The sequence below is a fragment of the Dioscorea cayenensis genome, unplaced genomic scaffold, assembly GCF_009730915.1.
Source record: "Dioscorea cayenensis subsp. rotundata cultivar TDr96_F1 unplaced genomic scaffold, TDr96_F1_v2_PseudoChromosome.rev07_lg8_w22 25.fasta BLBR01000392.1, whole genome shotgun sequence".
NCBI classification, from domain to species: Eukaryota; Viridiplantae; Streptophyta; class Magnoliopsida; order Dioscoreales; family Dioscoreaceae; genus Dioscorea; species Dioscorea cayenensis.
Window position 1 is genome coordinate 7,393 of NW_024086783.1, and position 13,767 is coordinate 21,159.

A 13,767-nucleotide genomic window follows, 5' to 3' on the forward strand; every position below is an offset into this window, starting at 1 on the left:
GATATAGATACAAATGGGTTTGTTTACACATAACTAAATCCAAATCAACTTACTAATTAAAAAATTTTATAAATAAAAATTATATAAATTTAAAAATAAAATCAATGGGTAATAAACAAATATAACACTATCTAAAAAACCAAAGATCAACACATGTTGGTCCAAATAACATCAAGTGGTTTCCAATGTGAATATTATAGATAAAATAACACTCTTTGGGATTTGGGAGAGAGGTTTATTCTTTTTAAAGCTTTCGATACCTTTACTTTAAACTATTTAGAACTCGTGCCTTTTAAAAATCTCATAATCATAAACTTAAAAACGAAAAAAAAAAAGTTTTATAAAATATTCGGGTGAAGCAAAGTGATTTTTTTTTACAATATTAAAATCTTAATATTAAATTATTTTTTTATATTTAATATTATAAAAAAATAAATTTCATTGTTTCTATTGATGTATCCAATCTTTTATAAATAAAATAATATTATTACATGAGAATTAACTAATGCCTTGATAATTTAATGTAATGCAAAAACAACTTAATGAAGACATCAAAATACACATAATTATCATCAAGATACAAAAATATATAATCAAATCAATTACAAATAAATACTCAAAAACACTACACTGAAAAATAACAATTGAAAAATATAAGTTCTGACTAGCTGAATAAAACAAGTCTCTTCTAAACAATTCAACTTTTTCTTGACTTCAATCAATTGTGATACTACATCACAATATATATATATATATATATATAACTTTGAATTATCTTTCCAAAATGCTAGGAACTAAAAAAAAAAAAGAATTACCACATTACAATATGGCTAAGGATACATTCTCCACATTCTTTAATTTTTCTCATCAGTATCAATAGATATCAATTCACTAGTAACATCTTGCAACTGAAAAACCTCTTGTTGATTATGAGCACTAGTCTTTACTTTCAATCTCTCTATTGCAATCATCCCAGCATCTTCAACACTCTTAACTGTTTCTTTAATGTCAGGTCTTTGATCAGGGTTAGGTTTAGTACAACTTAAACCAATACGTAAAAAGTTTTGCATGTCTGGGATTGATGAAGTTGAAGTAGTTGTTAAAGCAGGATCTAATAAATCTATTTCTTGATTTTGAGAAATAGCAACAGTAGCACACTCAATCAAATTAGTACCACCTTTTGTTTGATTTAAATAGTGTGAAGGAAACTTGCCAGTGATGATCTCAAGAATTATGATTCCGAGGCAATAGATATCAGATTTAGGTGACACGTGGCGTTGTTCAATGGCTTCAGGGGATTTGTAAGCAAACATGGTTGTAGAGGCTTGAGAAGGGTTGATGAGAGTGATGTAGCCATAGTCAGCTATGAGAGGGGTCAAAATTGGAATTAATGAGAACGTTGCCTGATTTGAGGTTGCCATGAGGGATGTCAGTGGTGACAAGCTCTGCATGGATATAAGCAAGTCCACGTACTATGCCAAGTATTATGTTTAGACGTCTTGGCCAGTTTAATGCTGCATGGTCTTGTCCTCTATCTCCTACAAAACAAATGTTCACATATTTATATAATTTATCAGAACTGAAATTTGATGTGATTTTGATAGAGGAAAACCAAATATAGACAGTTCTAATAAAATTTATAATAAGTAGATATATTTTAAGAAATGGTAGATATATTCACGCTATGTTTTTTTTTTTTAATGAAATTTTTTTATATTGGTATTTAGATAGATGATAAGGATAGTTACATTGGAGTAGATGAATAAGCTTTGTAATATATATGTGTCCATACAAGGAAAGATGTATATATATATATGTATCAAGATCAGTTATGTCTGTGAGATTATAATATGGATCTAGTTTTTCTTAATTCTTTATTTTCAATGTAACTAGGGTTGTCATTCTCTATTTCTATTATAAGAGTCAAAGTTTATAATTAGTATTAAAATGTTATAATGATGATATGTCAAAGTTTATAATTAGTATTAAAATGTTATAATGACATGTTAATGAGAAGACATATATGATTAAAATATCACACGTAAGTGTGATATAGTTTATCCATATTATAAAATTAAATAAAAACTATTATTCTAAAATATCAAATATTTTATTTCCATTCATAATCAATAGTTTATCTGTATTCTTTTTATCAAACCAGTATAGTCTTAGGTAAAAACAGGATTAATATTTATATAAGTTTTTCAAATAAAATTATTTTTTGTTCCTATTAGCACTTTAAAACAACAAAATAAACAATTCCAACAATTGCTACAAAACCTATCAAAAATATAAATGCAAAATTCTCTAAATATAAAGTCAAAAAAGAAGAAGAAGAAGAAGAAAAATGAAGAAAGAAACAGTACTAACCATGGAGAAGATAAAGCAAGCTACCCTTAGGAACAAACTCAGAGACAACAAGCTTTTCATCCTTCCTATAATGGTAAGCCAAAGGTGGCAAAACATTACCATGATTCATCCTTCCAAACCTTCTCATCTCTGCCTCAAACCCTTCTCTTCCCACCCTATTCATGTCCCTCATCCTCTTCACCACCACTGCCACCCCATTCCCCATCACTGCCTTGTAAGCTGATCCCAATCCTCCATTCCCCAACACCTCCGCTGCTGCCTTCATCAAGTCCCCCAACCTTATTATCCCTTTCCCTTCATTCACCATCACCAACTCCCCTCCATTCCCTTTCCCTGTTCCCCGTCCCGTTCCGTTATTATTACCATTACCATTACCATTCCCATTCTCTTGTCTTTTCTGAGCTACCGCTCCCTCTCCTGCACTCCTTTCCGTTGTCCTCATGGGTAATGACTGTGCTGCTGCTAATGCCGTTGTTGCCATTGTTGCCGATGATGATCTTTTTGACGAAAACATTTGTTCATGGCCAAGAGTTTCAAAGCTATCTGATTTAGTACGTGAACGAGCAATTATTGACATGCATGCAAATCCAACGGCACAAGCAAGTATAACCATTAACACAAATATGCCCACATTGCTCTTCTTTTCTTCTGGTTGGCTTTGTTGTTTAGCATCAATGAATTCTACCGATGAGTTTGTTGTCGCCGAGCTATTCGGTTTGCATGGCTGGTTCTTGAGCTGAGGACCACACAAACCCGGGTTTCCGACGAAAGAGCTCTCGCTGAAATGACTAAGACTAGCAGGAATTTCACCTTCAAGATTGTTCTCTGAAAGGTTTAAACCTTTTAAGAGTTTGAGTGAGCTTAAGTCGGGGATTTGGCCGGTGAGCTTATTGCCTTCGAGTCGGAGTTCAATCAAGTTCTTTGCATAAGAGATGGAGCCGGGGATGGCGCCGGTGAACTGGTTTTTGGATAACCAGAGTTTTTTAAGGCGTGTCATTTTGGAGAAAAAGTCCGGTGGGATTGGACCGGAGAATTGGTTTCCTTGAAGGTATAAAGCTCGGAGAGAAGTTAATGAAGAGAAGGAATCAGGAAGAGGGCCGGAAAGTGAGTTTGAGATTAGAGAAATGGCACGAAGGCCTCGGAGATTGAGAAGTGGAGAGGGGTTGAGTTTTCCGGTGAGGTTCATGTTGTCGAGACGGAGAGCGGCAACGAGGCCGTTGATGCAGAAGACACCGGACCAAGTTGGTTGAGTTTTGCATGGGCTTGTGTTGGATATCCATGAGGAGAGGACGGTGGAGGAGACGGTGAGGGAGTTCTTGAATTGGAGAAGAGCTTTAGCTTCATCTTGTTGTTCTTCTCCAGCGAAGGTGGCCGGAGAATGGAGGAGGAGGAGAAGGATGAAGAGGATGAGGAGAGCTGCATGGGCAGCCATGAAAGGGTTAGGCAAATGCATGGGAGGAGATTGGACGTGGATTTTGGTATTGGCTTTCCATTTCTTGAATTTGTTATTATTATTATTATTATTATTTTATTTTTATGTTTTTTTTTGGGTGTTTTGGGTAAAGGTTGGGGTTGAGGAGAGGGAGGAAAGGAGGAGAAAGGGGATGGTGAGGCGAGGTGGTGGGAGATAAAATTGGGGTTGATAAAAATTGACTTTTTGACCAAGTCAATGAGTTGACTTTGGATGGGAGGACATAATGTGATTGGGGGATTAGTTTTTTAAAATAAGTATATTAATAATTCATTTTTTTTAAAAAAATATTAATATTAATATTATATGTATGTATGTATTCATTACTATTTAGCAAAAAAAAAATAAAATAAGTTTGAAATTGTTTGTTTTAAGTAATATTAATTAAGTAAAAAATTGGTGGGTCTAAATAAAAGTTTTTTTATAACTTTTATCTATTGATCAAACGCCATTTTGCATCACCCTGAATCAGGATTTGAACTTTCACCTATAAATTGAGAGAAAAATGAAATACCAATTATCTTATTATAAAATAGTTGGTTATAAGGTATTTGTGAATACAATGATAATATGAAATAATTAAAAAGGTTATTTTTATTATACCATGAAATTAGAATGATTAACAGATGAGGAGATGTATGGAAGAATGTTTCAATTGGTATCATTGATATTATTAAGAATAAATTCGATCAAAATTACATTAGGGAAAATCACTATTAATATGATGCAATTTCAAGCTATAATTCACCATTAAAAAAAAAATAAACCTAAAAAATGGAAAAAAGAAACTTATTTGTTTTCACTTAAGAAAAATTACTGAAATGAAATTGAAACCCCACAGAAAATGAGATGTATATTGAGTCTTTTATAGAGTACATGTACATCATTTGAAAGTTTGAATGTTAACAATAAACAAAACAGAATAGGCTACAAAGGTGGAGTTGTTATATGAACGAGTCAATGCTTGCATGTGTTTATAATGTAATGCAAACATGTTTAATTCCTTAACAACCCCCCGCAGTCACAGCCAATGGTGAAGTAATGCTGAGGCTGGACTTAAACTCATGAAAGAGCTGGGTTGGGAGTCCCTTTGTGAAAATGTCAGCAAATTGTGAAGAGGAAGGAACATGAAGAACACGGACTTCACCGAGAGCGACCTTTTCACGAACGAAATGTATATCAAGTTCGATGTGTTTCATGCGACGATGCTGCACAGGATTAGATGATAAGTAAACCGCACTGACGTTGTCGCAATAGATTATAGTGGCTTTCGACAAGGGCCGGTGCAGTTCCATGAGAAGTTGCCGCAACCAACATGTCTCGGCAACCACATGAGCAACAGCACGATATTCCGCTTCTGCACTAGACCTGGATACTGTGGTTTGGCGCTTTGAGGACCACGAAACAAGATTATCTCCAAGGAAAACGCAATACCCGGAGGTGGAACGTCGAGTGTCAGGGCACCCGGCCCAATCAGCATCGGAGTAGGCGATTAATTCAGTGGTGGAAGAATTTTTGTACAACTGCAGCCCATGATCAAGTGTGCCATTCAGGTAACGCAGGATGCGTTTGATGAGCTGCATATGAGGTTCCCTTGGATCATGCATATGAAGACACACCTGTTGGACAGCATAGGAGATATCAGGTCTAGTGAATGTGAGATACTGTAGAGCGCCAGCAAGACTTCGGTAGTGAGAAGGATCAGGTATAGGCAGCCCACTAGAAGAAAGCTTAGGACGAGAATCAATGGGAGTAAGACAGGGATTACACTTTGTCATGCCAGCACGTGCGAGTATGTCCGACGCATACTTACTTTGGGAAAGGAAGAGACCAGTAGGTGTACGAGAAACAACAATGCCGAGAAAATGATGCAAAACACCAAGGTCCGTCATGGCGAACTCAGAACACAGAGAAGAAATGATACGACGAAGAAGAGCATTTGATGAAGCAGTGAGAATGATGTCGTCGACGTAGAGGAGGATCACGTTTTTGGTCCGTAGATCCTTCACAGACATGCCAAAAGGATCAAATTCCACAGAACATTGATTGTCAGTAGTGAATTTTCGGACAGAAACAAGATTTTTGATAATATTTGGTGCGACAAGAATATTGTGTAAGAAGAGTGGGGAGTGTGAGGAAGGAAAAGAGAGATTTCCAGTGTCAGTGATGGGAATAGAAGCACCATTGCCAACAAGGATTCGAGTAAAATTTGAAGGAACAGGTGAAGGAGAAGAGAGAATACCTGTCTCGGAAGTCATATGTGCTGTAGCACCGGAGTCCATGTACCAGTCGTTGCCGCTAGGTGCTTGTAAGGACATGTTGTTGAGGGCGCCGATAAGAGCAGATTGGTCCCATGTTTGGGTATTGGGGACTGATGCGGAAGTCGGATATGTGACAGGCATGACCGGTGCAAGTGTCGTATGCGCCTGATGCATTGGTGAAGGGTGCGAGCCAAGAACACCAGGGCCACTCGAAGCACGCCATTGATACGGCCATGCAGGAACAGCACCTGTCCACGGATTGTACATCGGCGTCCATTGGGATGACTTGGTAGTCGAGTGTTGACCCATGCCACGACCACCATTACGGCCAGTGCGACCACCGCGGTCCTTGCCACGGCCTCCACGTCCACGAGTGCCAGTGCTGCGATCACGGAAGGAGGAGGAAGTTGAGACAAGGATTGTTGCGGCAGTATTCTTAGAAAGGTTGTTGCATCGTGTTTCCTCAAGGAGAAGGAGAGAGCGAGCTTGGATAAAGGTTGGGAAAGGAGACTGCATGGGCATCAGGGTGGCCATCGTGGCATATTGGTCATTTAAACCTCGGAGCATGGTGAGAACCAAAGTCTCGTCGGAGATGGCCTGACCGACGTCGCCAAGTGCGTCGGCAAGGGTTTTGAGTTTATGACAATAGTCAGACATTGTCATATCACCTTGGACAATGCTGCGGAATTCGGCCTCAAGGAAAACGGCACGGCTCTTCTTGTTATCACGAAACAAGCTTTCAATATCAGTCCAGACAATGTAGGCGGTGGTGTCGGCGCGCATGACGATATCAAGTATTTCCATGGAGATGGAGCCATAGAGCCAGGAAAGCACGATGTAGTCGTGTTGCACCCATTCACTGTCCTCAGGGTGGGAATTTATGCCGTTGATGTGATCGGTGAGGCTGTATTTGCCAAGAGTGACGAGGAAGAGAGTTCGCCACTTTGAGTAGTTAGATGTCTGGAGGTCGAGGATAATAGGAACATGTGTTTTAATACTAGCCACATTGATGGCTTGGGTGGAAGGAGAGGAGGAGGAGGATGAAGAAGTGGTATTGGAGTTTGTCGACAGGGTGGTCATGGCTTTGGGTGGGCAAGGCAAGAGCTGGTATGGGTCTCTGATACCATGAAATGAAATTGAAACCCCACAGAAAATGAGATGTATATTGAGTCTTTTATAGAGTACATGTACATCATTTGAAAGTTTGAATGTTAACAATAAACAAAACAGAATAGGCTACAAAGGTGGAGTTGTTACATAAACGAGTCAATGCTTGCATGTGTTTATAATGTAATGCAAACATGTTTAATTCCTTAACAATTACCTTTTAAAAAAAAATAAGAAAAATTAGTTAGAAACTTTCAAATAGAGATTATTATGTGATAAATTTCAAATAACTTGTAAAAGATGCTATTGTTACAAAATTTTAAATGTGATAAATTTTATATTTTCCAAGGGGATTTGAGGAAATTTACAGTTCTCAGCCGTATTTATATAATTATTATGTTTCTAGGGGTCTAAAGAGTAAAAAGTATCATCTTCTCCATTGTACTGTCCGGTGACCTACACTTCACCATCGCCACTCTCAATCAAAGCTCCCGCCTTTTTCCAAAAAAAAGCCCCAAATGGACGAAACCATAGCTTCTCATAACCCCAATTTCTCTCTTCCAATCTCGAATTCGTTTCATTCTCCCCAATGTTTTGGTTCTCCTCCTTGAGATCTGCCCAGCAATGCTAATTTCAGCTCTTTCCGTTTGAAAAACTTCAGATCCATCTCGTTTTTCTTTTGATTTGTTGGTTTTTTTGTGTATTTATTTTGAAATTTTTAGAATTGATGATGGAGATCTTCTCCCCGAGTGGGAGACTCCACATGGCAGGCCAGCGTCGGTGGCTCCCGTCGGCGATCCCGGGAAACCGGCCCTTCCTCATTGGTCTGTGGGTTTTAGGGTTTGCTTTGGTGTTTCTTTGGCAGCGGGGCTCGGTGGTTGGCCGTGGACCACGGATGTTCTCATGGGCTGCGCCGCCTCGTCCGTTGCCAAAGCTCCGGCCATTGGCATTCAATCTCACGGACTTTGGAGGAGTTGGGGATGGAGTTACTTTGAATACTGAGGCTTTCGAGAGGGCGGTGGCATTCATATCGAAGCTGAGGAAGAAGGGAGGAGGGCAGCTGAATGTGCAGGCTGGTGTTTGGCTCACGGCGCCTTTCAATCTCACAAGCCATATGACTCTCTTCTTGGCCGAGGGCGCTGTTATTCTTGGAATTCAGGTGAAAAAAATTCTTCTTTTGTTCGTAATGTTTGTCAGATGTTGAGTAGCACCTCGTGTCAAAAATTGGATTTTTAGCTGATTCTTGTGTCATAAGAATACCAAGTGCTTCTGTTCTATAAACATGAAGTGCGGCCATCTTCGTGTTATTGTCTATCAATTAATGGTGATGGCTTATCATTCAGCTTCACATTCTTTGCCTTTTATTTTTATTACAGTGAAATGTAAATTGTTACAATTTGTTGTGTTGAATCTATGATTATGATGAAGAGCACCATTGCTGATTTTGTGATTTTAGTCAGAAGTTCTTAATCTGTGCATTGTAACAGGATGAAAGTTATTGGCCGCTAATGCCTCCATTGCGGTCATATGGACATGGGAGGGAACAAAAGGGACCTCGCTATGGGAGTCTGATTCATGGCCAAAATCTCAAGGATGTGGTTATAACAGGTTAGGGACATGTATTTCTTGTTATGTGGTATGACATTACTTTCTGTTGATGATGATATTACTAAGATATAATAGAAAGAAGTACATAATGGAGTTCAGGCACTAAACTGTAACTATTTATATTGACACATTTAGTCATTTAAGCAAATATCTTGGAGAAAGAAATAGATAGAGAACCATTATAACATAAAATTAGTGTAGCATGCTATCATACGTTCATCATTAGGATATCACTATTTGTGCACATGAATTTGTGGCACACTTATTGTGAAATTGCAAATTTAGATCATTCTTAGTGTCTGGTGCAGCTTGACAACTGCAACTATTCATTGCACAGATTGAAATTTGCTACCCTTTTCTTTGTGGTGTATAGCACATGTTCAGTTTACATTTGATATTGGTCATGTGCGCAAGAGTTTGTGCTTGTGTTTTATGCTTTTTTGTGGAATTGTATTGACAACTGTGTCTATTCACGGCAAAACTGTTCTAAATGTCTCCAAATGGATTGAATCCGCTGGCCCTTTCCTTTGGGTGAACAAACCACATGTTCAGTTTACACATCATATTGATCTTGTTCTCAACACTGAGGGCATTACATTTGTCCCCCCTTTCTTATTTTCCTTCCAGTAATGCTTGTCTCATAGGTTTGTTATTCTTTTTATCTACACTCATAACTATTCATATATACAAATAAATATGTGCCCTTATGTCTCACAAAATTTCATTTCTGGCCCACTTTTTAATTTAATTTGTTCATTTGAGGTCAATCCTGAGGGAAATCTTCTGGTCATTTTATTAAGTTAGAAGAAAATGAAAAGTAAAACTCCTCAGAGGTGAATATTAGAGGATGGCTTGTGACATACTCACCTTATATTTCAGAATCCATGCATATGCAATATAAGTACCGAAAGAAATTATTGGATCTTGATAGGAGTTAAATCCTACTGAAAAGAGATGGAAAGAAGAAAGCAAACATATGCACATAATATGAATTTAAGTGTGATAATAACTAATGTATAAAAGTTTTTCCTGTATAGGGGAGAGAATATGAAATTTGGGACAAAGCAATTGATACATGACTATAGAGTCTAGTCATCTATCTATATGAGGATTGATTTTGATAGTTTGGTAAATGCAAAATATACTTACGTGAAAAGGTAAAATGCCTAGCATTGGCATCATGCAGTGATCTAGATGATTTTAGTTATAATCAATGCAGAATTTATGTATGGAAAGGCAAGAATGAAGCTTGGTTGCTAAATTGTTAGGTTTAATGCTGATCTTCAGTTTTGGGGATGAAGGTAACATATGCAATTCCAGCATGCGACAGATAGAATCCTAGACAAAATAATTGATGTACTCATATAGATAGAATTCTAGGCATATGCAAGTCCAGTGATTTAGTGACTATTTCTGATTTTCTTCCTAGAGATTGGTTAAATTTCAACGACAACGGTAATGGCAAGCAGCAACAGCATGGGCAACTTTTTGTTTAGCTCAAAGTAAGACTTTGTAATCAAACCATAGATAAGACTATGAGATGAGACATAAACTGGATTTGTCTCCTCCAATCAAAAGGTGCAATCTCTGGCCTGGTTTTTCCAAAGTCATTCGCGTCAGCAATGTAACATATTGTCTTTACTGAATACTAATCATATGCTGAATACATTCACAAGCAATTAGGATTGAGCATAGACTATTTCTGCTCTTATCTTCCCTTAATGGCATTGAAGACTACTGTTAAAGAATTCAATCTGTGCAGCTTCTCAGTTATTTGTGTTGTGCTTGTGCCTTCATATAGATTTGTCATCCAGTATATCTAAATAATCTTGCAAGTTCCAACCGGCTTTGGGACTCTAAAATTGTGATAATATTTCAATCAAGGCTGTTCATATTGGATGGTGGGCATCCTAGTTCTACTTGGCTTTGAAAAGTCTGTCGGTATTAGGTGGTTTTTTATCCCCTTGTCCGAATAAAACGCAACCTGCTTAAGCAATCTATGAACTACTGGGACCGGATGTTTGTCAGTCAGTAAATAAAATGGGCATTCATGAATTCCTTGTGTTGTACTTGAGATGAAATCCAATAAAACTTTATTATGGTTGTTTTTCTTCCTCAATTAATATTTAACCAGCTGATGTCTGAGAATGGTTTCTCTTTTCATTTAATTGGTTCATCATTTAGGACACAATGGCACAATAGATGGACAAGGCAAATCATGGTGGACAAAGTTCCGTAAGAAATTGCTCAAGCATACGAGGGGGCCCCTTGTACAGATCATGTGGTCCAGAGATATTGTTATTTCCAACATAACTTTACAAAATTCTCCTTTCTGGACTCTTCATCCCTATGATTGCAAAAATGTAACCATCACAAATCTCACCATCTTGGCCCCTGTCTCTGGAGCTCCGAATACAGATGGAATAAATCCAGGTATTATTGCTTCTCTTTGTCTTATATCCTCTCACCAATTCATATTTATGCTTTTTTTTTTTAACCATAGAACATGTACCCAAGGCATGAGGCTACATAATTTTATGTTTCATGCCCATTCATTGGCACTGCTTCTTTGCTGACTTGCCGATTCTGATTGTTGGTCATGGCCTACTCAGATTCCTGCCGGGATATGGTAATAGAGAATTGTTACATCTCTGTCGGTGATGATGGAGTAGCAATAAAAAGTGGCTGGGATCAGTATGGAATTGCATATGGCCAGCCATCAATGAACATTTTAATACGCAATCTAGTAGTCCGCTCTGTCGTCAGGTGTGTTCTTAAACAGTTTAATATGTTTATATGTACTCACTCACACTAGGAGTCCATGGTTTGTCAGGAAACTTAACTACAATCTGTGATTGTACTGTGGTTCAGTTTATGCATCAAGTGTTGTTGTTTGGAATTTCTAACCTTGTAAGAACCTATAGGAATACCTCTAATATAAGAGAGCTACCAGTTTACGCTTAGGATTCCCAAACTTATCCTGGTTAGATGTATGATGTAGATAAGATACATGCAAACTTGACCACGTTATCTTTGTTTATGTTACACGCATATTTCCTATCAAAACTATTTCAAAGATAAGCAATCATACTCAGTGCTCCCTTAGTTTCTCACTCATGCCATCCTCAGCAACTTGGCTTGCAGGTAAGGATGTACAACTCTTGATTAGTTTAAAGTGGAAATTAAACAAATGCATTGCATTTGCCCAATTCTTCTTTGATGTCCTGACAAAATGTAGTTATGCTCTTCTACTATTTCTTTTTCCATTCTGGAGAAGGTTTATACCGAATAATGATATTTCACATTCTGATTGAACACTAAAATTGATTTATCATTCTATCCTCATGCAGTGCTGGAGTCTCAATAGGCAGTGAAATGTCTGGAGGAGTTTCTAATGTTTCGGTGGAAAACGTTCATATCTGGGAATCTAGACGTGGGGTCAGGATTAAAACTGCACCTGGGAGAGGTGGATATGTCCGAGGCATCTCATACCGCAACATAACATTCGATAATGTTCGTGTTGGGATTGTAATAAAGACCGACTACAATGAGCACCCAGATGAAGGTTTTGATCCCAAGGCTACCCCTACACTCAAGAATATCAGCTTTACCGGCATACATGGCCAAGAGGTCCGAGTCCCAGTCCGTATCCAGGGCAGTGAAGAAATACCAGTGAAGGATATCACATTCCAGGATATGTCAGTCGGCATATCCTACAAAAAGAAGCATATTTTCCAGTGCTCCTTTGTCCAAGGGCGTGTGATCGGTTCGGTCTTCCCGGCACCATGTGAAAACCTGGATAAATATGACGAGCGAGGACAGCTGGTGATGCGCTCCATCTCACAGAACAATACAGATATCGACTATGACTTCTGAACCGAAAAAGTAAAAACAAAAATTTTCACTTGAACTGGTCGCCTTTGTTGTTCATCAGGAGAGAAAAGGACAATAATAACATTGTCCTCATACAATTTCCTTTTCGTCTCTTTTTTTTTTTATATATATCAGGCTTGTACATACAGAGCATTTGATTATTAATATTTATGGAATCTCAGAAAATGAGTACTCTCATTTGATGTTCTTGCCACCAATTACTTGTTACTTTATGTTGTTGTAAAAAACACATAACTTTGTATCAGAAATTGCAGATGTTACTTCAGTATAAGAATGAATGTGGTAATACTGATTAATCCTTATTCTCAGCAATGCTGCCAAGGCAAATGGAGCTTCATCAGGCTATGGCACTCTTCAGGTTCACTTCTAAACCTCAATTGGTTGTTACTCCAGTTAATTTGCAAGTTACTGTTCCCATTTACATGTAGTTTCTTTGTCACCTAGTATCATAAAGTTCATCCATTATTGTGTTCACTGACAGCATTCTTTCATCTTCATTTGGGTGCTTTTTCCCCCCCAATGCATATATATATATATATATATATATAAATATATTTCATATTTAAGAAATTGTCATTTTCTGAAAGCAAATGAGGTGATATTTTATTGATGATTGGTGTTGATTTTTCCTGTTGTGTCAGTGCAAGAAATAGGTGAAATGAAGCTTCCTGGATGCCTGATAAGGTGGACAATATTGCAAGTTGAAGGAGTCTCCATCCAATACTTTAAAAAAAAAGGTATTGCAAAACATGTCACTTAGTTTGGTCAACAAACAGCAATTTTTTAGTATGACTAAAACTTGACATGCATTGATTAATTAAATCAATTTTTTTATTTCTTCTAATCCCATGCCAAAAAAGTGAGTTATCTAGAATGACACATTACATGAAGCTTGTATCAACAATGGTCAAATATTTGACCCAATTAGCTTAAGTTTCTTTCATATGTGATGTAAAACTACAACCACTTTGTGTTATTCCAATTAGAAATACCTTTTTAATGAGATTTTTAATGTTTGGCATGCTGATCAGCAAAGGTGTGCTTGTAGGTTAAAAT

At 37.5% G+C, this 13,767-nt stretch overlaps 2 protein-coding genes across 2 annotated transcripts; one reads left to right on the top strand and one right to left on the bottom strand.

Moving 5' to 3' along the window:
• Positions 1-854: 854 nt before the first annotated feature.
• LOC120254246 (pollen receptor-like kinase 3) lies at positions 855-3,802 on the bottom strand. Its single transcript, XM_039262386.1, is given in 3 exon segments — positions 855-1,373; positions 1,375-1,538; positions 2,371-3,802. Coding segments are annotated over 3 exon segments (2,115 nt in total).
• A 3,834-nt stretch (positions 3,803-7,636) lies between these two features.
• On the top strand, positions 7,637-12,922 carry LOC120254242 (probable polygalacturonase). The gene is made up of 5 exons (XM_039262379.1): positions 7,637-8,368; positions 8,697-8,817; positions 11,002-11,250; positions 11,430-11,583; positions 12,168-12,922. The coding sequence occupies exons 1-5, from the start codon at positions 7,937-7,939 to the stop codon at positions 12,691-12,693; spliced, it is 1,482 nt and encodes a 493-aa protein (XP_039118313.1). The 5' UTR covers positions 7,637-7,936; the 3' UTR covers positions 12,694-12,922.
• Positions 12,923-13,767: the final 845 nt, after the last annotated feature.

What these genes read in the sequence shown, in the direction of transcription:
- LOC120254242 (XM_039262379.1), top strand. Translation starts at nt 7,937, where the DNA reads ATGATGGAGATCTTCTCCCCGAGTGGGAGACTCCACATGGCAGGCCAG. An exon ending in TACAGATGGAATAAATCCAG is followed by an intron (nt 11,251 to 11,429) that starts GTATTATTGCTT and finishes TGGCCTACTCAG; the next exon opens with ATTCCTGCCGGGATATGGTA. An exon ending in GTAGTCCGCTCTGTCGTCAG is followed by an intron (nt 11,584 to 12,167) that starts GTGTGTTCTTAA and finishes ATCCTCATGCAG; the next exon opens with TGCTGGAGTCTCAATAGGCA.